General features: G+C 50.0%; 1 protein-coding gene and 1 gene segment (V, D, J or C); both read right to left on the bottom strand.

The window, feature by feature from the left end:
- Positions 1-2,462: 2,462 nt before the first annotated feature.
- On the bottom strand, positions 2,463-7,199 carry LOC142022823 (immunoglobulin lambda constant 1-like). The segment is given in 3 exon segments: positions 2,463-2,785; positions 6,209-6,261; positions 7,174-7,199. Coding segments are annotated over 3 exon segments (402 nt in total).
- A 2,962-nt stretch (positions 7,200-10,161) lies between these two features.
- LOC142022822 (immunoglobulin lambda-1 light chain-like) overlaps positions 10,162-22,118 on the bottom strand; it is a 31,785-nt gene continuing 19,828 nt past the window's right edge. The window contains exons 4-7 of the mRNA XM_075013045.1: positions 21,429-21,743; positions 17,977-18,127; positions 14,237-14,289; positions 10,162-10,817 (exon numbers count right to left, since the gene is read on the bottom strand). Of these exons, the coding sequence (XP_074869146.1) occupies positions 10,495-10,817; positions 14,237-14,289; positions 17,977-18,127; positions 21,429-21,743 (842 nt within the window). The 3' untranslated portion in view covers positions 10,162-10,494. The remainder of the gene's footprint in view (positions 10,818-14,236; positions 14,290-17,976; positions 18,128-21,428; positions 21,744-22,118) is intronic.

The raw sequence follows: 22,118 nt of genomic DNA, 5'->3' as shown, positions 1-22,118 counted from the left end.
AAGCGCTTCCCCCATCCAAGGAGAGTTAAAACCCAGCGTGCAGCCCTGGGGTTCTACCAGCCAGCTCTTTATGGCAGGTGCCACTGCTCTCTTATTGCTCCACTGCCTTATTTGCATTGTGAGCTCCAGAAAACTTCTGAGACCCTCTGTGTTTTGCACACGCGCGTGTGCTCCACACACCCTCATCTGGATCTCTGAACACCCTGTGCAGAGTCATGTGCGTGTTGGGATGGGGGGGGCCACATGGCGCAGGGGATGTTAAAATGCTGAAGCTGAGAAACTACCAGTCCCTTAAAAGCCATCCAGCGTGCATCCACCCCCTTCCCCTTAGACACTTCTGTACAAGGTGCTTGTGCATGACTAGCCAGCCATCCCGACGTGGCACTGCTACAAGTGCTAGCAGCATGGTGGCGTCTGACAAATACGTGAGAGACATGTCTCCCTTGACCTCCTTGGCTGGAGGACAGCCAGTGTTCCAGGGTCTCCTTTGCCTGGCTCAACACTGCTCAGGGGGTCCCTGAGAAAAGCCCTCTGTTTCGCTAGGTCCCCATGAAATTAGAACGCTACTGATCCCCTGGCACAGCTGATGATGTTTAATGGCCACAGACTGGCTGCTGCGGCCTGTCGGGGCCCAGACTGTGCAGCCACCAGAACTAACGGGGCCTGAGCGATCCCAGAGAAGCCAGATAACTGGTAACGTTCTAATTTCATGGGGAGCGTATCTGGAACGTGGCGGTTCTCAAAGCACTTTCAGGCTTACTTGGCTTGTCAGCCTGGAGATAAGGGTCACTGCGGGCTGTAGATGTCCATTTAGAGCTGAACATCAGAGAGGGCAGGATGGGTGGGGAGGAAGCTGCCATGCAGGCTGATGTTGGTTGGCTATTAAAGGCCAGGCTGCCAAAGAGGTGTTTGAGTGTCTACTGACCAGAAGTCTCCAGGTGCTCTGGTTACAGCCTGTCCCAGGTCAGAGCCGTTAGGAGTGCAGCGTCCCTCCTGCTATGGGCTGGATTTGGACACCTATTCCCCTGCATGTCGAGCGGCTCAGGAAATAGCCCCATTGGCTCCAGTGAGGCTCCAGGAAGAACGACTAATGTTCAGGGAGCTGGAATCTGCCCCACGGTAGGTTGGAGGTTGACTCAGTCCTGACTCACTGAGCAGGCGAGTCTCTGCAGGGCCATTGTCCCCTGTGAGCCCTGACCCAGCCTAGCCCTGCTGGGCTGTGGGAGCAGCCAGGGTCTCAGCACAAGCAGGGCTGGCTGCAGATCTGCTGGAGTTTGCATTATGCTCTCACACAGCCCCTGTCGCCCGGGCCCACTGATAGAGTGGGGCAGATGGGGCAGTTGCACTGGGGGGACAGGGGATAGAAGGGCTCCGGGGGCCACGGCTGTGGCTACCCAGGTCCTTTCAAATAGTGCTGTGGTAGCAGCGTGATAGTGGCTAAGGGGAGCCCAGGAGCTGGGATCAGTGGTGCTGCAGGGCGGGAGGGGATTGGAGGTGAGAACCCTGTGAGTGTGTGGGGAGGAGAGAGCCTGGCTAGGAAGAGGAGGAGGGAGCAAAGCTCTGGGGTACAGCCGGGCAAAGGACTGTGGAGGAACTGGGCTGGGAGGGAAAAGAGGGGAGAGGTGGGGGCAGAGAGAGGCAGGGGCCGAGCTGGGCAGGGGAGACCAGGGTGGCAGAGATGGGTGGGAGGAACCTTCTTGGAAGTAGGGGACAGGGTTGTGGCTGACCAGGATGGAGAAGTGGTGTTCGGCTTTGCTTGGGTGGGGGGTGGCCTATGGCTCTGTCTGAGGGAGGGGTGCAGGGGGCCCATTAACACTGCTGTCCTGGGGCACAGACTTGCTATCGCCAGGGACGTCCGACTGGTGTGTGCTGTGCAGAGCATCGTGCAGCACCGATTATCACCCCCAGAGAGGTGGCTGAGAGCCAGATTGACCCGTGTTACAGAGGAGCAGGCCGAGTGTGGGACCCAATCCCTGCCGGACAGCTCTCCCCTTCCCAGTTCTCAGTGCTGTGGCATACCACTTAATTTCACTTCTCATCAGCTTGTCCAAGACCCCAGAGACCTTCATTAGAGCAAAACCCAGGTTGGCTGAGAAAAGGTCAGTTTGTTTTATTGGAAGAAAAGGTGAATATTGCAATTAATACACGAGGTGTAAAAGGGACAGAAGAAGTTAAACGTGTCACAGACACAGCGATAGTTAAATGTTTCTGGCTTTATTAATACAATAATGAGACCGGGTCAGGAACTACAGCAGGAAGGACATTTCCAAGGGAGGCTGGGGGGTGAGAGCAGGGGGACATGGGAATGAATGCAGGTGGTGTAAGACTTGGGAACACCCCTCATGTAAAACAGGAAGCAGTTTACAGGAAATCTGAATTACAGCAACACTAAGAGATCCTGGCTCCTCTGGGAAACCCCGAATGACTGACATGAACTTGCGGAGCCCCCTGGGATCAGAGGGCTAAGAACATTCTGAGCTCCTCAGCGACTTCTCAAAATTCTTCCCATCATGGGTCACCTGGCAGGTGTAGGTCCCATGGGACGTCCACTCGGATGCATCCAGGGACAGGTAACTGCTGGCCAGGTACTTGTTGTCACTCTGCTCGGACGGCTTGGTCGTCTCCACTCCCTTGGAGATCTGCTGGCCGTCAGCTTTCCAGGTGACTTGAACTGAGCCTGGGTAAAAGCTGCCCATCAGACACACCACTGTGGCTTTTTTCTTTGTTTGCAGCTCTTCCGAGGATGGAGGGAAGAGGTAGACAGTTGGAGATGCCTTTGGCTGACCTGCAAGACAACGTGATTTTGTGTTAGAAAATCCAAATCCCAAAACCGCCAGTGCAGAATATAAGAAATTTCTGTTCTCGACAGTGTAACAAACCCAATCCCTTACAAGCGTCATGGAGAGTGTAATTATCTGAGATGTATTCCTATCTCTTCCACAGCTTTCCTTTCTGAACCTGGGGTTAGCCACTGACCTCTGTTCTCAGGGAAGAGGAGAACAAAGTGGACTGACCGCACATGGGCTTTTTCTCAAGGTTTATACTTCTTTGCACATTTCTAAAGCACCCGGAGACGCTTGGTGGAAGATGCTGTAGAAGTATGAAGTATTATCTGTATCGTTTCCAAGTTCACCTTTTCAAAGTGCATTGCCCATGACAGCTAAGGTAATACAGCTTCTAAACACGTAGGAGCCCAAGCGTTTTGCACATAGGTTCTCCACTAAGTGCCAGATTTTCATGCCCTTTCTTCACATTGTGTAGCAACTTGCTTCTCAGATCATGCTGTTTAGTGCAAAGGAATGTCTGTCTCATTTAGTTAATGGGGAAAATACTTCCCTGGTGACAACACCTTCTTGTTTCTTGAGGACAGAATACCTGTGAATGGGGAATTTAGCAGAAAAGTGTTTTTTCATACACACGACTCTATTTTCACTTTCCTTTCATTCAATAAGCTTGGGCTCTTTGTACCAGGTTTCTCTCATTGACGTCAGTGGAAGGTTTGCCTGAGGAAAGAGAGGGTGGAGACTGCAGGATCAGATTCTGTATGTTCTCAAATCTTGGCCACACAGCTCTTGACATGGTTGCACTTCCCGTTTGTTACTTTTTTTCTCTGATTTAATCTATAAATGCTCGATTGTGTGAGTCTCAGCACCCACATCCACAATGGACTGCAAGTGAGGAATCTGGGATGGAGGTGTTATGTGGTACACCATAAATGCCAGAGAGAGAGCTGATTTTATAATAAAGTGGCTAATTGTTACGTTCTGATCAGTATGAATTGAACTTCTAGGATAACTGGTCACAAAGAACAACTGCCATTCACTCTGCCTTGGGCTCCATCTTGCAAATATAAAATCAGCATATAAGCGTCCTCCTTGGACTGTATTATGGTTACGGTTTGGGGGGTATTTTGTAAGTCTAAGATGAGAGTTTAGTTTTTCCTATTGAACCCTTGGGTGCTGCTTCACTGTAGGCATGGTGGAATCTAGGGTTACCCACATGTTTCCAAATATAAAACTGCTATAACAGGTCATTACAAAAATGCCATTGGACTCAAAGGACAGGACAGGAGAGTAACATGCCTTAAGTAGTGTTGTATAGGAAACACAGTAAAATGCTGCACAGCTTTGATAGACAGCGAGAGAAAGAAAGTTTGTTTTTGAGCCATCCTATGGAATTCTAGAGGAGGGTCAACAAATGCGTTGTTAAACTACCATTGTCTTTCTCTGTCTATTGGTCTTTCTGCTAAGAGTCAGATCTCCTAAAGCCTGCATCACAAACAACTTCCTACCACACCTGGGCAGCCTGTTACTGAGCAGCTTTGTTATCAAACAAGTTTGTTGCTGAAATGCTCCCAGAAGTGGTTACAGGACAGACTTATTGGTCAGACCCTTCCCTGCTGAAGGTCCCCGCGTAGCCTGCACCAGAGGAGTTTGCTAGATTTGGGTTCTAGATAAGAGGAACTTGCAGAATACCACAATGAAGTTTGAGTGTAGATTCCCCCAGGCTCTAGCTTGGGGCTGTGCTGTGAAGCTGCCTGGTGACAGGCAGACAATAAAGGCACTGTCAGCATAGGAAGGGGCGCAGAAGTTGAGAGAATTTTTAAACTGTTGGTAGAATTTATCCACCTGCCCAGTTCCTTGTTTTGAATCAGGAGCCCCTTCCTTGAGCTTAGCTGCACAATACTCCACAGGCCGTTGGACCCATTCATAGTAATGGGACTGTTTGAGAAACAAGGTGCTGGTCAGTGCTTGTATGGCTACCGCAGCCTGTGCCTGAGTTACTTCATGATGTGTGTAGGTCAAAGCAGCCGACAGAGTTATTGGAGTTAAAGCATTCAGCCCTGCCATACCGTGCCCTGGCTAAGCCGGGTCTGCAAGGCTGCTCTATACCTGCAGATCCCAGCCGGCATCCTGATCACTGAGCTCTGAGGCTGGCAGATACAGCTGCCAGCTTCTACAAAACCATTTAAGCTTTGCGGATTGGCCAGGAACCTTGGTAGCATGTGCCAGGCTTGAGGGACGCATTTAGGACAACAGCTTTAAGACTCCCTTCACCTACAGGCTGTTCTAACTCTACTCCATTTATCCCACCCTGCACATTTTATAGGTTGGGGGTGAGGGTGCATTTCCAAACTAAAATTGAAGTATTCCAAGGTGCAATGGGACAGATCCTCATCCAGTCCCATGAGATTCACTATTGTAAGTGTAAACCAGTGTAGTAATCCCTTGTTGCCAAGGAAGCTACACAGATTTACACCGTGTGAGGAACTGGGCTTTTATTTTTAAAATTGCATCAGTGTTCTTTTTAGCTGCAAAAGAGCAAGGCTGCAACTAGGGCTGGTTGAAAATTACCCATTAAAACTTCTTTCAGTGGTAAATTGTGTTTCGGCTAAATGAATATGTTTGTGAGCAGTGACGCTGCATCATTAAAAATAATTTTTTTTTTGTCTGTTGAAAATCTCAAAATGCACAAAGTGGAAATCTAAAGCCCAAAACTGGCTATAACTGAAGCATTTTGGCTTTTTAGCTGGAAATGCCTGGTTTGGCTTTTGTTCCCATTTAGATAGAAATGATTTCTTCTGCTTTTGGGAAAATTAATCCCAAAATGAAGCCATATTTTCCAACCAACTCTCATTACAGAACATTTCCTTCCAGCTGCCCAGAGAAATCAGGTTTTACATCACCTGGGATCAATGATTTTTCTACAATATTAGATTTCATGAGACTGGATACCTATTTTAGGAGTCTGGGTGAGTTTAACTGGAACTTTTGTTGAAAATAATTGAGCTAAGAGCATCTATGAAGCTGGCCCTGGGTTTCTTTCCTACACAGACTAACACCTGAGGTCATGGGAAATATTTCACATTTTAAAAGTAAAAAGGGGATTTTTTTTCCCTAAGGTGCAAACAGCTGGGCATTGAAAGTGGGTGTCCCATGGCAGAAATTGAAAAGGTTTCCTGGCCAAATTCTAAATTGTCTGCATTGGGAAAAGAAAAAAAGGAAAAAAAAAACTAATATGGGATGTGTGGGCCCCCTCAGATTGTCCACAGAGACTAAGCATTACTCCCAGCACAGAGTGAAGGTCCATATCTAAAGTGGGAGAAGTCCCAAGCCCGGCATGAAGACAGAGAAAGCAAGAAAAAAACTGTGGAAAACTTACAGCCCAGCCAGGAGAAGGAAAAATGGTGAGTAATGTGGTGACTTACCGAGGACGGTCAGCTGAGTTCCTCCACCGAAGACCCCCCACAGTGGTACAGGGCTGTACAAAAACCAGTCCCAGTTAGTGGCAGGAAGATGTCAGCTCCAGAGCACAGCAGGTGGCTGAGGTAGGTGCAGGAAAATTTCCACTGGCTCCGTATGGGAGTTCAGGCGTCGTCTTCATGGAGAAACTCGTGGTGCAATCAAATGAGTGAAGATCCACCGGAAGGTGAAGCAACAGGTTGTTCCCTGGGAGAACTCACAATTGGCCATATCCTGGCTTGTGCACAAAGCTCACATAAGGGAGCCGAAGATTTTCTTGTTGGGAAGGCACTAGTGTGGGACTCTTGAAAATGGGGTCCAATTCCTGGCTCTGCTACTGATGTTGTGTCCTTGGGCAAGTCACATCATCTCTGTGTCTCAGTTCCCCACCTGTAAAATGGGGGCAACACTTCCCTGCCTCACAGGGTGTATAAGGATAAATTCTACAGTGTCCCACAGCTGTTCAAGCACTACAGTGATGAGGTATAACTGAGAGAGCTCAAAGGAGCTCCGTGCTGTGCTCCCGTGCTCTGTTTTACTCCTGCCTTGTTTCCAAAGCTATCACTGATGTCTTTGTACTGACTGCCCTGGAATTAATCACGGAAAGAATGAGATACGTTAGCTGTCAGTATCGAATGGGTTCAGCAGTGTATGTTATGGAGATGATAATCATCCTTAGGGAGCAAGCGTCTGTAACCCCACATCTGGGAACATCGGGAACATCTTACTGCACACACTTAATCTGCAGTGAGCCCTTGTGATGCACCATAAGCGTCAGTGAAGAAAGAGCTCAGAGCTGCCAGGACTGCACGTGTAGGGACCAGAGGTAATTCAAACCACGTGCTGCCCTTGTTTGCTCTCTGAACAGCGCAGGGTCTCTGCATGTGTCCTGAGAAGCTAAGTCGTCTCCTCCCACTATGTCCTGACTCACCTGAGCAGGACCTTCACATCGTCCATGAGGCGGGGGGTTGCTCTGAGTGACTGGGCCCAGCCCTTCTGCACGGAGCTGCTTCAGCATGTCCTGAGTTTGCTTGCAGCTGAACGGTGCAGGGGCTGGAGAAGTCTCCACCTTGGATACACCTGAGGAATAGCTCAAGATCCCAATGCCACGAGTCCTGTCACCACTGTGTGCTGTCTGAACTCCAGCAGTGGATGGGGTGCTGGCAACACCAGAAGTCAGGAGCCAGTCCAGGCGTCAGAACCTTTGATGCTTGGAAGAGCTATGTCCCTCAGGCAGCTGGCCTATGGCGGGAATTCTCCAGACTCTGCTGGTAACAATACAAGGCAGTGCTGGCTGAACAGACCTACTCTGTATTGACCCCGATATCCCCAATACTGCTGAGGTCAGCGCTTGCCTCCAGGGAGTCCCCTCCTTGCCTTTATGAATTAACAGAATGCCACCAGCCACGGCCTTTTGATATGTATTCCCCAGCAGTTTGCAGTAAATCCCTGTGGTGTGAGCTGACATGAGACTGACTCCATAGATGGGCTGTTCTAGCTGCTTACGAGAGCAGCTCTGGTGCCCAGCAGCATGTGGGCGTGTGATGCCCCTCTCAGCCAAGGCAGGGCCAGCGAACACCTAGGTTGTGAGCTGTGTGCGTGCACAGCTGGTTTCTTATGAATGAAACCGGGGCCTTGGACCCTCCCTCTGAGTGTAAATCCCATCTCCCCTTAGTGCCTGGTGTGTCTCAGCACAGCATGGCCGGGGCAGTGAACGGCACCCACTTCGTTTGCTCGACTGCTTTTTGTTTTGATAGCGTATAAACTAGCACGGCTTCCTCCCTGTTACTATTCATTATGGGGAGTGGAGGGCAGGCCTGAGCCATTAGCAGAAGTGACTTAAGGCCTGAGGGCTGGAGTGTTCAAGGTATTTAAGCACCTAAATGTAGAGATGGGCACCTAGTGAGATTTGCTGAAGTACTCAGCTGATAATGTCCCAGATAATTAAGAAAAAGTGAGCCAAGGAAGTGACTCACTTCCCAGAGCCTTTCTGTCTCTGCCGGGTTTCAAACAACCTCACACAGCACAGGGCCTCTCTGGCCAACTGCTCAGAGCACATGTTGTCTCCCTCAGACGCACAGTGTCTGAGCTCCTGAAACTCCCATGAGCCAAGGCCCCTCTGCGTTCTGCACAGGCTTGTGCTCCATGAATCGCAATCTGAGTTTCTTATCCCCTCCCTCCTGTCCTGCTGGTGTGTGGCAGGATGGGAGGTGGGGGAGTTCAGAAACGCTTTATGTGCAGGTTAGAACAATCCCCATTGCTTAAAAGTCATCCAGAGTTCAGCTTCCCTCTGCTCTGCTTTCCCTGTATTTCCTTCAGTAGGATGTGGAAGTGAATGACCATCCAGCCATCCCTCCCTGCATCCCTTTCATTCCTACTGGGAGTGGCGATCTAACGAATAGGTGGCAGGTTTTAGACATGTCTCCCTTTGCCTAGTTGGCTGCAGCAGAATCAGTGTGTGAGGGACTCTGGCTGGCCCAGCCCTGCTGAGGGGGTCCATGAGAAAAGCTCTGTGTGTCGCCAGGTCCCCACTGTCCCCCAGTGGCCAGCAGCCCTCGTTAATTCAGGCAGGTTTCCATATACATCTGAACCTACAGAGGGGCCGGGTTGGAAGGGGAGGGAGCTGTCCCCCAGCTGGGTGCTGGTAGGAGATGAAAAGCCGCTCTTCGAAAGAGGCGTCTGGGACTCTATGGACCAGTGGGCACCAGGATCTCTGGTTACAGCCTATTCCAGGTAAGAGCCGGCAGCAGTGCACTGCTCTCGCTCTGTGGGCCAAATTGGGACACTCAGTCCCCTTTGTGCTGAGCAGCTCGGCCCCATTGGTTCCAGTGAGGCCCCCTGAAGAGCAACAAATGCTCCGGGATCTGGAGGGAGCCGGACGCTGCCTCATGTGAGGCCAGGGATTGACTCAATCCCGACTCACGGTGCAGACTGTTCTCTGCAGGGTGCATGTGCCCTGTGAGCCCTGACCCAGCCTTGCCCACTGGGGTTTGCATTAAGCTCTCCTGCTGCTCCTATCACCCAGTGACCCCCAATAAGGTGTACGCTGTGCAGTGAATTGGGCAGCAGGAATTGCCCCCCCCTCCCAAAGGCTGGGTGAGAGCCTGAGTGGGGATCTACCACAATGAGGGCGGGAGGGAGGCTGGAGGTCGTAACATTGTGAGTGAGTGGGGCGGGGAGGGCTGGGCTGGGAACAGACTGGGGGAGCCAGACTGGGAAGAGAAGAAGGGAGCTGAGATCTGGGGTAGAGCCAGGCTCAGGACTGTGGGGTGGGAGGGCTGAGGACAATGGAGGAACTGAGCTGGGAAGGGGAAAGAGAGGAGAGGTGGGGCACAGGTAGTCAGGGACAGCTGGGCAAGCAGAGCCCGGGGGGACAGGCACAGGGTGGTTGATGGGCAAAGGTGGTAGGGGGAGAGAGTGTGGGAGGGGCTGAGCTGGGCCAGGGAGGTTGTGGTGGCAGTGGGACACCTTCTCGGAAGTGGGGGATGGGGTTGTGGCTAACCAGGGCATCCTCAGATTGAGAAGTGGCCCTGGGGCATCTCCATGGGCCAGGCGTGGCCTGTGGGTCTGTCTGGGGGGGCGGGAGAGAGGACCCATGGACTGTGCTGTCCTGGGGCCTGGAATTCCTGTGAGCTCAGCAGGCCAGCTGTCACCAGCGATCCCCCCCCGATCTCCAGGTGCGCCCTGCAGAGATCTTGGCAGCGGCAACTGCCACCCCTACACGGCTGGCTGAGAGCCAGAGTGACCTGTGTTAGCAGGGAGCAGGCCTAGTGTGGGGCCTGATCCCTCTGTGACAGCTCCCCCTTCTGCAGAGCTTCATTCTGTGATGTGTCGCTTAGCGTCACTTCTGGTCAGCTTGGCTCGAGACCCCAAAGCCAGAGGCCTTCACTACAGAGAAACCCATGTTGGCTGAGAAAAAGGTCACTTTATTTTATGGGAGAAAAAGGTGAATGTTGCAATTAATACACAAGGTGTAAAAGGGAGAGAAGATATTATATGCCCCACAGACACAGCGATAGTCAAATGTTTCTGGCTTTATTAATACAGTTATGAAATTGCCTCAGAAACTAAAGCAGGAAGGACATTTCCAGAGAATGCTGAGGGGTGATAGCAGGGGGGACGTGGGAGTAAGTACACGTGTTGTATGGATTAGGAAAATCTGAATTACAGTAACACTACGAGATCCTGGCTCCTCTGGGAAACCCCCAAATGACAGACACGGGACCCGGCTGAGCCCCTTGGGATCAGAGGGCTAAGAACATTCTGAGCTCCTCAGGGACTTCTCAAAGTTCTTCCCATCGTGGATCACCTGGCAGGTGTAGGTCCCATGGGTCTTCCACTCGGATGCATCCAGGGACAGGTAACTGCTGGCCAGGTACTTGTTGTCACTCTGCTTGGACGGCTTGGTCGTCTCCACTCCCTTGGAGATCTGCTGGCCGTCAGCTTTCCAGGTGACTTGGACTGAGCCTGGGTAAAAGCTGCCTATCAGACACACCAGTGTGCCTTTTTTCTTTGTTTGCAGCTCTTCCGAGGATGGAGGGAAGAGGTAGACAGTTGGAGATGCCTTTGGCTGACCTGCAAGACAACGTGATTTTGTGTTAGAAAATCCAAATCCCAAAACTGCCAGTGCAGAATATAAGAAATTTCTGTTCTCGACAGTGTAACAAACCCAATCCCTGACAAGCATCATGGAGAGTGTAATTATCTGAGATGTATTCCTATCTCTTCCACAGGCTTGCTCTGTGGACCTGGAGTTAGTCACTGACCTCTGTTCCCAGGGAAGGGGAGAACACGGTGAACTGACCGCACATGGGCTTTTTCTCAAGGTTTATACTTCTTTGCATGTTTCTTAAGCACCTGGAGGCACTTGGTGGAAGATGCTGTAGAAGTGTGTACTGTTTCCAAATTCACCTTTTCAAAGTGCATTGTTCATCAGAGCTAAGGAAATACCTCTTCCAAACCTGTAGGAACCCAGGCATTTTGCACATAGGTTCTTAACCTGAAGTGTCAGATTTTCATGCCATTCTCCACGTTATGTAGCAGCTTGCTTCTCAAATCGTGCTGCTTAGTGCAGAACATTAAATTAAATTAACTAGGGAGATATTTCCCTGGTGACAACACTCTTGTTTCTTGAGGACAGAATATCTGTGAATGGGAAATTTAGCAGAAAAGTATGTTACATATACACAACTCTATTTTCACTTCCTGATCATTCAATAAGCTTTGGTTCTACGAACCAGTTTGCTGTCATTGACGTCAGTGGAAGATTTGCCTGAGGAAAGAAAGAGTAGAGGCTGCAGGATCAGATTCTGAATGTTTTCAAATGTTGACCATGCAGTTCTGGGTGTGGTTTCCCTTCCCGTTTGTTAGGTTTCTTTCCCAATTTAATCTTTAAATGCTTGAATGTGTCTCAGGCACCAGAAGCTACAACGTACTGCAAGCGAGAGATTGTGAGAGAGATTCGGTTGTACGCCGTTAACACTAAAGAGAAAAATTATTATGTATTCAAGTGGCTAACCAGTTAGGTTCCCATCTGTACTCACTGAACTTCTAGGACAACTGGTCACAAAGAACAACTGCCTTTCACTCTCCCTTGGGCTCCATCTTACAAATATAAAACCAGCGTATAAGTGTCCTCCTTTGTCTAGATTGTGATTAAGGTTTTGGGGATATTGCTTATGGTCTAAGATAAGAGTTTAATTTCTCTGTTTAGCCCTTGGGGGCTGCTTCACTATAGGCATGGAGGAATTTACATTTAACAACATTTTTCCAAGTGAAATAAGCTAAAAGAGATAATTACACTGTGCAATTGAATTCAAAGGACAGGACAGGACACTTACATGCCTTTAGTAGTGTTGTGTAGAAAGTATGGTAAAATTCCACAGATAGTGAAAGAAAGAGACTCTGTTTTTGAACCATCCAATGGAGTTGTAGAACTTGGCCAACAATGCCTTGTTAAACTACCCTTGTCTTTCTCTGTCTGTAGGTCTTTCTGCTAAGAGTCAGCTCTCCCAACGCCTGCACGATAAACAACTTGCTACCACACCTGGGTTGCCTGTTCTTGTTCCTGAACAACTTTGTTATCAAACAAGCTTGTTGCTGAAATGCTTCCAGAAGTGGTTACAGGACAGACTCATTGGTGAGACCTTTCCCTGCTGAAGGGCCCCGTGCAGCCTACACCTGAGGAGTTTGCTAGATTGGGGTTTTATATCGGGGAAACTTACAGGATACTAGAATGAGGGCTGATTTCAAGGTGAGTGTAGATTCCCCCAGGCTCTAGCATGGGGCTGTGCTGTGAAGCTGCCTGGTGACAGGCAGACAATAAAGGCACTGTCGGCATAGGAAGGCGCACAGAAGTTGAGAGAATTTTTAAACTGTTGGTAGAATTTATCCACCTGCCCTGTTCCTGGTGCCGAATCAGAGCCCAGTTCCTTGATCTAAGCTGCGAACACTCCACAGGCCGTTGGACCCGTTTATAGTAACGGGACCGTTTGAGAAATAAGGTGCTGGTCAGCTACTGCAGCCTGTGCCTGAGTTACTTCATGCTGCATAAAGGTTGAAGCACTCAACAGTGTTATCTGAGCTAACGTGGTCAGCCCGGCCATGTGGAGCCCTGGCTAAGCAAGGTCTATCCACTCTGCAAGGCTGCTCTGTACCTACAGATCCCAGCTGTGAGCCTGGCAGACACAGTTGCCAACTTCTACAAAACCATCCAGGCTTTTCAGATCAGCCAGGAGCCTTGGTAGCGTGCCCCAGGCTTGAGGGACACAATTAGTGCAACAGCTTTAAAGCCCCCTCCACCTACAGTGCTCTAAAACTACCCCATTTATCCCACCCTGCATATTTCAAGGCTGGATGTTGGGGAAGGAGGAGGCTGCATTTCCAAATTGAAATCCTATGGTAGCTACAGTCCTTCAAGGTGCAATGGATCAGATTCAGATTCTCAGTGTGAGGAGTTAGTTAGCCAGTCCCATTAGACTCACTAGCATAAGCGTAAATCGGTATAGTCATCGCCTGCTCCCAAGGAAGCTACATGGATTTACACCATATAAGGAACTGGCTTTCTATTTTTTAAAATCGCATCAGTGCTTTGTTTAGCTGTAAAAGAGCAAGGCTGCAACTAGGGCCGGTTAAAAATTACCCATCAAAACTTCTTTCAGTGGAAAATTGGGTTTCGGCTAAATACATTTGTGAGCGGTGTCTGCTTAGGTCAAAAGAGTCCTTTTTTCTTTGCTGAAAATCTGAAAATGCACGAGCAGAAATCTAAAGCCCAAAACTGGCTATAACTGAAGCATTTTGGCTTTTCAGCAGAAAGTGCCTGGTTTGGCTTTTGCTCCCATTGAGATGGAAATGATTTCTTTTCTTCTACTTTTGGTAAAATTAATCCCTGAATAAACCCATATTTCCAACCAGCTCTCATAACAGAATATTACCTTCTAACCACACCAGAAAAATCAGATTTTAAATCACCAGGGATCAGTGATTTGTATATAACAGTACATTGCATGCGATTGGATACCTGTCTTAGGAGCCTGGGGTGAGTTTAAGTGGAGCTCTTTTTGCAAATAATGGAGCCAAGAGCACCCACAGAAGCTGAGAAGCTGCCCCTGGGTTTCTTTCACACACAGATTAACACCCATGCTCATGGGAAATATTTCACATTTTATAGGAAAAACGGGGACTTTTTTCCGTAAGGGGCTAACACCTAGCCATTGAAAGTGGGCACCCCCTGGCAGAACCTAAAAGAGGCTTACTGGCCAAATTCTAAATTCTCTTAATTGGGAAAAGAAAAGAAAATCAAAAGTGGGACATTTGAAGCTGCTAAGATTGTCCATAGAGACCAGGCGTTACTCCCAGCACAGCGTGAAGGTCCATATCTAAAGTAAGAGGAGTCCCGCGCCCGGCATGGAGGCAGAGAAAGCAGGAAAAAATATCACGGAAAACTTACAGCCCAGCCAGGAGAAGGAAAGATGGTGAGTAATGTGGTGACTTACCAAGGACGGTCAGCTGAGTTCCTCCACCGAAGACCCACCACAGTGACACATGGCTGTACAAAAACCAGTATCAGTTGACGGCAAGTGGAGGTCGCCACCACTGCCCTTGTGGTGGAAAAAAATAGCTGCAGGACAATTTCCACGTGGTCTCCACGGGGATGCAGGCACCTCCTTTGTGGAGAACCTCGTTGTGCAATCGGATGAGTGAAGTTCCACTGGGAAGTGACGCCGTGGAGTGTTCCCTGGGAGAACTCACAATATGGCCAATGCTTTGCCCCCGTAGGCAGCTCATGTAAGGGAGAAGAATATGGTCTCGTTGTGAAGGTACTGGAGTAGGAGTTAGGAGACATGGGGGTTAAATCCTGCCTCTGCCACTGACTTTGTGTCCTTGGGCAAGACACCTCATCCATGGGTCTCTCTTCCCCAGCTGCAACATAGGGGCAACACTTCCCTGCCTGGCAGGGTGGTGTGACAATAAAGTGGGTACGTTCATACTGCACTGCTAGAGGTGGTAAATGTTCCCGGACAGAAGCAAAGGAGCTGTGTGCTCTGCTGCCCCATGGGTTCCACCATGCCTGCACCCCCTGTACATGTGTCAGCGCTGCTGTGGCTGGAGCCTGGAGGAGAACGCTCAGGTGTTATGGGACATGTTGGTCCTTCCGCTACCATCTGGCCAGATGGGGCCAATACTGGGCCATGGTCATCCCTGGTGCCATTGCATCCACTTCAGTGGGATTACATCAGGGTAAGACTGAGCCTCACTAGCGGTCAGTGCTGAATGGATTCAGTCGTGTCTGTTACCAGTCTGATGACTGTACTCAGCAGGTGTCTGCAATGCAGGGTGCCGGAAGCATCAGCATCCTCTGAGCCATAATCAATGTACAACAAGCCCTTGTGACCCACCCATAAGCGTTAGTGAGGCACGAGATCAACCATGCCAGGACCACGCACACGTGGTTCTGTTGTTATCCAAACCACGTGCCATCCTCGCCCATTGTCTGGATAGCGGAGAAGCTGCCCGGGAGAGCTGAGATGTCCCCTCCCTCCTTGTCCTAACTCACCTGTACCAGGATCTCGCAACAGTCTGTGGGGCTGGGGGGTCCTCTGAGTCACTGGGCCCAGCCCTTCTGCAGACAGCTGCGCCATCGCATCCTGTGTTCATGCTCAGCTGAGCTGGGCAGTGCGCTGGTGAAGTCTCCACATTGGACAAACCCAAGGAATGGCGGGAGGTCCGTGTGCCATGAAACCAATCGCCACCGTGTGCGGGCTGAACCCCAGCAACAGGGTCACCCCTTCCAGCTGGCCGTATTCCTGGGCGTTTCATCACATGACATAATCTTCAACTAAAGATTGATCCTCAATTCCTGGAGACCTCAGGATGCTCCTGGAGGCTTGGCCAGCACTAGGCCGGATGCAAGAGTAACTGTCAGTGTCTCTGGAAGCCAGGAGCTAGCCACGATGTTCAGAACCTTTCGGTGCTTGTAAGCACCATCTCCATCATGCACTGGCGTATATTGAAAAATACTCCCAGAGGCTTGTGCTACCATTATAGCCCAGATCTATTCAGGCACTGCCCAGTGTGCCGGAGGGTTCAGCACTTTCTTCCAGGGAGACCTGCAGTTGCCTTTCAAAATTCATGTAGTGACACCAGCCACAGCCCTGTGATGGGTATTCCCCAGCATTTTGCAGCAATAAATCCCTGAGCTGTGTCCCTGGGCAGAGCTGACAGGAGACTCATGCCATATCTGGGCTATTCACTCACGCTCCCCTTAGGATAGCAGCTCTGGTGCCCAGCGGCTTGTGGGCGTGTGATGCCCTCTCACCCAAGGCAGGGCCAGTGAACACTGAGGCTGTGAGTTATGTCCATGCTCAGCTGGTTTCTTATGAATTAAACCAGGGCCCTAGACCCTCCCTCTGAGTGTAAATACCGACTCGCCTTAGTGCCTGGTGTGTCTCAGCACAGCACGACCTGGGCAGTGAATGCTACCCGCTTCATTTCCTCATTATGGGGCTGCAGTTGCAGCTGATTATACTGCTTAGTTCTGCTCTTACGGAAGTCAGTGAGACAGCTCTCTTGACTTCAGTGCACCAGACTCTTGTGGAAGTCCCTAGATTTTGGTTCTCAGGTGTGACAGAAGCTCTAAAGTACATTCCCACCAGCACTGAGACAGTGATGGCATGGGGCCGGGAACTGACAATGATCAGGAGGATCCTGTGGCACCATATAGACTAACAAATTTTTGGAGCATAAGCTTCCGTGGGCAAAGACCCGCTTCATCAGACGCATCAGATGCCAGGATCAGGAGAGTTGTGCTCAGTCTTAGCTTGGAGTGAGCATTCGGGTTCTGTCGGCAGAGCCCTGTGCAGATACAGCATTCGTATCCACACCTGCATATGCAAAAATATCTGTGGTTATCTGTATCCACAGCCAGATGCCCACGGATATAATGTGGATAGCAGCACATCTGCAGGGTTCTAGGTACAAAATTTGTATCTGCCACCATATCCCCAAGAATGAACCATGGAGCTATTCACATCCACACATACAGATATGAAGGGATATCTGCAGATTTGCTGGGTTCTAGAGACAAAATTTGTATCTGCCTCTGTATCCAGCAGCGTGAACTGTGGGTATCCCCATCTGTGCATGTGGACACCCGTGGAGATGACATGAATAGCTGCTGATTTGCAGGGCTGTAGCAGTCTGATTCTTGGGCATGAATGTGCCCTCTTCCAGGGAAGATGGTTTGAGTTATTAGAGAGGCATGATGGGCTTTAACTGGCACTTTCTGATTTGACATGTTAAGTGCTTTCATTATTCTCCTGGTCCAAAGCTGGATTACGTGTCCCTTACTCAGGGAAACTTCACCCCGGCTTCAGACGCGGCATAGGCCTGTGCGCCAATTAAGCCCAACTTAACAGGGCTTGTGTAGGATTTTGGTGCTGAATAGACGTTATGCAGGTGCTCTGTCCTGGGTGAATTTCACCCTGACAGTCCTATTGAAATCCATGGCACTAACTCCGGTGAGTAAATGCTCAGCAGCGTGGAGGGGCAGGAGGGGGGCAACAGCTTCACTGGGCCCCTAGCCAATGCAGGTGGGAGGACAGGGTCCATGCCCATGGAAGGGGCCGAGCTGGGGCTGGCCTCCCCTAGGCAGCCCTCAGCACTGGAGTGTGCTGCTCATTCCCTCAGGCAGCCTCGAGCGCCTTGTGCAGGGGCTCTGGCTGGGACTTACAGGGCCTGGGGCTCTCACAGCAGCGGTGGCTGGGAGCCCCTGGCATTTGAATCTCTGGGCCCCAGGGGAGTTAGCCCCTTTGGCCCCTCCTCTGGTCAGTGGGCCCGCTCACCAGGATGAGCGCGAGCTGCCACGCACCACCAACTGTGGCATCCCGTGGGAGAACCTCGTCTAGATGTTTCACAATTCAAATTAGGCACATGCTTAACAGCTGCGCTGACCCTGCCTTCCTGTGCCCAGGTGCCTTAGGCTGCATTGCTTGTGTCTGATATCCGCGGCTTTGGCCATCTTTTTAATCCAGCAAGCAAAGGGTTAAGAAGCGCTAATCTAGGCCACCCCCCTAACTGCAGGTGCAGGTGGGATCCTCTGGGGTGCAGCCCTTGGGGCGGTTCTCTGCACTAGAGGGCATTTACTTCCCCCTCTGGTGGCAGGGTAACACGGGGGCTGGTCCCAATGATACAAAGCATCCCCGTGGGTGTTCACAGAGGGCTGGATGTGGGGTACCAGCTCCCCCGGACCGCACCGGGGTCTGAGCACTTTGGTCTCTGAGGCTCCTTTGGAACAAGGGGCCGATTCACAAAATGTAACACCAGTGCCCCCTTTGTAGCTCCCCGGCGTGCGGAGAAATAGCTGAGTGGCACCACCGCTGTCAGGCCTGGCGATGGGGACAGCCGAGTGACAGCAAGGCTCAGCAGACGGGAAGGTGTTACACCCGGAACACTGTTCCTAGCGGGAAGGGGGCTGTGGGAAAGAGCTCAGAAAATGTAGGGCCTTGAGTCTGTGATCTGGTCGATGCAGACGGTGCTCTGTGCCTGTGTGGAGCCCCATGGCTGTCCATGGTGTTGCCTAGGGCTGGAAGGGTTCACTGCTGCAGCTCAGCTTGCCAGCGGTGGGCATGGCCGTGCCATGGAGATAGCTCGTGTAGCTCAGTGGGAGCCCTGCTGGGGGTGGGGGAGCTGAGAGGAGGATCCTGGCCAGGAGAGGAGAGCTCAGGGATGTGTTTCTCTTCTCCCGGGAGTTTTTACGACCCACGTTGCTACAGGCTCAGCATCCGGCGCTGCAGGGGGACAAAGGTCCCTTTGAGGGTGTCTTTGGATGGAGGGTAACCGCACTGTCCACTATAGATCTGTCCTGTTACTTCAGAACAGGCAAACCGACCCTTCCCCTCAGGCGCACTGGGAGGGGCCCTAGTGATCCTGTAGGCCACGAGTGTCCCCTGTGCAGCTGTGGAGAGGTGAACAACCCTCACCTCCCCCAGCTCCCTGTGCTGACTCTAGCACAGGGCCTACCTGCTTCTCCTCTCCTGAAGGGGGGATGCAAGCACCTGACTCTGTCTTTTAGTGCACTGGCCAGGGAGCAGGGCAAAGCCACCAGCGAGCTGAGTGATGGAGAGAGCATGTTAATGGAAGGAGCAAATCCCTGTGCATAAGTGAGTGGGCCAGAGAGCCAGGCCTGGCTGAGGGGCCACCTTCTGCCTCGTCCGCCTCATGCCAACTCCACACACACACACACACACACACACACACACACACACACACACACACACACACACACACACACACACACACCCATGTGACTGCACTGTTGCAGTGACACCGCCCATGCTAGTTATCCTTTCATTCTTCACACTGTCCTCTGGCAAGGAGTTCCGCAGGTTGACAATGTGCTGTGGGAAGAACTTCATTAGGTCTGTTTCAAATCCACAGCCTATCAATTTCATTGGATGATGCCTGGTTCTTACATTATGATACGCAGAAAATAACCCTTCCTTATTTACTTTCTCCACAGCATCCATGATTTTAGAAACCTCTATCATATCTTTCCCTGAGTTGTCTCTTTTCTCAACTGCACGGTTCCCATTGTTTTAATGTCTCCTCACATGGCAGATGTTCCATACCCTAATCACTTCCATTGTTCTCTCCTGCTTCTAGTAAATTGTTGCTGAGATGAGGTAACCAGAACTGCCTGCAGTACTCAAGGTGTGGGCTCATCACAGCTTTACTGAGTGGCATTATATTTTCTGTCTTATTATCTGTCTCTTTCCTAATGATTCCCAACATTCTGTTTACTTTTTTGACCGCCACGGCATGCTGAGCAGACGTTGTCAGAGTAGTATCCACAATAACTCCAAGAGCTCGTTCTAAAGTGGTAACAGCTAATGGGGACCCCATGGCTCAGTGTATGTTGTAAGGATTAAACTGCAACTTTTTGCATGTATCGCTCGGGTTGTGTTTCCTGAGGCGCATTACTTTGCAGTTACGAACATTGAATGTTACCTGCTGTTTGGTGAGGTCCCTTTGCAACTCTTTGCAGTCAGCTTTGGTCATAATTCTCTTGAGTAACTTGTATCACCTGCAAACTTTGCCAACTCTCCTTTTATCCCTCTTTACAGATTGTTTATGGATATGCTGAACAGCATAGGTTCCAGTCCAGATCCCTGGGGCACTCTGCTATTTTTCTCTCTCCATTGTGAAAATTCACCATTTACTCCTACACGTTGTTTTCTATCTTTTGAGCAGATACTAACCCATGCAAGGACCTTCCCTTTTGCCCCATGACTTCCCTTTGCTTAAGAGCCTTTGAGGTAGGACCTTATCAAAAGCTCTCTGAAAGCCCATGTGTAATATATCCACTGGATCATCCCTGTCCACAAGTTTGTTTGCACCCTTGAAGAATTCTAAGACAATGGTGAGGTGTGATTTTTCCCTTTACAAAAGCTGAGTTGACTCTTCCCCAACATATGGAGTTCATTTCTGTGTCTCCTAATTCTGAGCTTTACTTACAGTTTCAACCAATTTGCTAGATATTGATTTCGGCTTATTGGCCTGTAATTGCCAGGATCACTTCTGCAGGTTTTTTAAAAACATTGGCATTTTAGAGTTATTTGGTTTCTTTCCCCTGCACTTGATTTAGCTTTCATGGGTGCCGGAACAGATTGGAAAGTCACGAGCGTGTGGAGGGGAATACACACACCTCGGGGCCTGGAGCAAAACTAGCTACTCCACCCAGCTATGCTTGATTTTAGTCTTCTCTTTTCTCTGTAGCATGGGGAACCTGGAGCCAGCTAGGAAGTAGGGGAGCTGACAGCTTCTGCAGGCCCCATGGCAAAGTTGTGGGGGCCCCAGCTCTGTGCTCCTGGAAGGGGCAGGGTCATGGCTGGGGGCAGCCTTTACACCCACCTGGAGTGCAATACTGGCACTCTAAAGGCAATTTAAAGTTCTCAGGGCTCTGGCTGCCAAACAGCTGCCAAAATCCCTGGAACCTTGGAATTGCCGAGTCCTGGGAAAATTTTCCACTTTGTCCCCCCTTGGTGGACCTGCCAGGAGACAGGAACTTTGAATTCTTGCCTCCCTGGTGGTCTTTCTCTCGGTTTTATTCAGAACTTCTGCATGAGACCTATGTACTATTGAAGCCCCACTCACTTAAATGGCTCATTGGCCTCACAAAAGCTCATTGCACAGGATGAATTTCACCCTCCAGAACTTTGCTGTGTGCTGGGAAGAGGTTACTGACAGATAAACTGATAGAAATCAGTTCAGTATTTGAAACCAGAAGAATAAACTATTGGCTGATAAATGTCCATCTTTTATTGCAGGATCATGATAAACAGCTTTTTAAAAACATTTGAAGGAGACAATGATTTTAACTCTTCACAGCCACAGTGATAGCTGAATGTTTCTCTTTTTATTAATATCTCAACAAGGCTGCATCGAAGAAGAAAGAAGAAATGACGTTGCCAGGGAATGCAGAGGGATGAGAGCGGGGTTGAGGGGTGGGTGGGAGTAAAAGAAGTTATCAAAGGGGTTGGCAAAGATCTGCCACATAAAACAGGAAAAAGAGCTGTTGGCAATCAGCATGAAGGTAATGCTACAGGCTGATTCTAGCTCCCCTGAGGAATTCTCTACTGATCGACACAAGGGCCAGGTGAGCCATCTGAGGGTTGGAGGATTATGAACAATCTGAGCGATTCAGCAACTTCTCAATGTTCTTCCCATCATGGGTCACCTGGCAGGTGTAGGTCCCATGGGATGTCCATTCGGACGCGTCCAGGGACAGGTAACTGCTGGCCATGTACTTGTTGTCACTCTGCTTGGATGGCTTGGTCGTCTCCACTCCCTTGGAGATCTGCTGGCCGTCAGCTTTCCAGGTGACTTGGACTGAGCCTGGGTAAAAGCTGCCCATCAGACACACCACTGTGGCTTTTTTCTTTGTTTGTAGCTCTTCCGAGGATGGAGGGAAGAGGTAGACAGTTGGAGATGCCTTTGGCTGACCTACAAGACAATGAGATTCCGAGTCAGGAACAAAGCCAAGGAGAATTCAGATACACAACAGAACATCAAATCCAGACACTGCCAGCACAGAATGCAGGGTACTGGATACTTCAGGTTGTCTCCTCACCAACCAGAAATCAATGTAGCACCAAGACACCAGCTCAGAATCTGGTTCTTCAGCGCTGTGCAGTTTTATTTTTTAAAACAAAGTCTGAGGGAGAAACTGCCTGAAAGCTGGATGAGTGCTGCTGTGTAACTAAAACATCTTACCATTACAAGTCAAAGCAAAGCTCTGTTCAGCTGGGGCCCGGTACTAACTCAAGGCAGCAATGACTACTATTTTGAAATAACATAAGGGCTATTTTCCTGCTAAAC

The sequence above is a fragment of the Carettochelys insculpta genome, chromosome 18, assembly GCF_033958435.1.
Source record: "Carettochelys insculpta isolate YL-2023 chromosome 18, ASM3395843v1, whole genome shotgun sequence".
Taxonomy (NCBI): Eukaryota; Metazoa; Chordata; order Testudines; family Carettochelyidae; genus Carettochelys; species Carettochelys insculpta.
The sequence above is the reverse complement of the archived record's forward strand: the minus strand, read 5'-3'. Positions and strand labels throughout refer to the sequence as shown.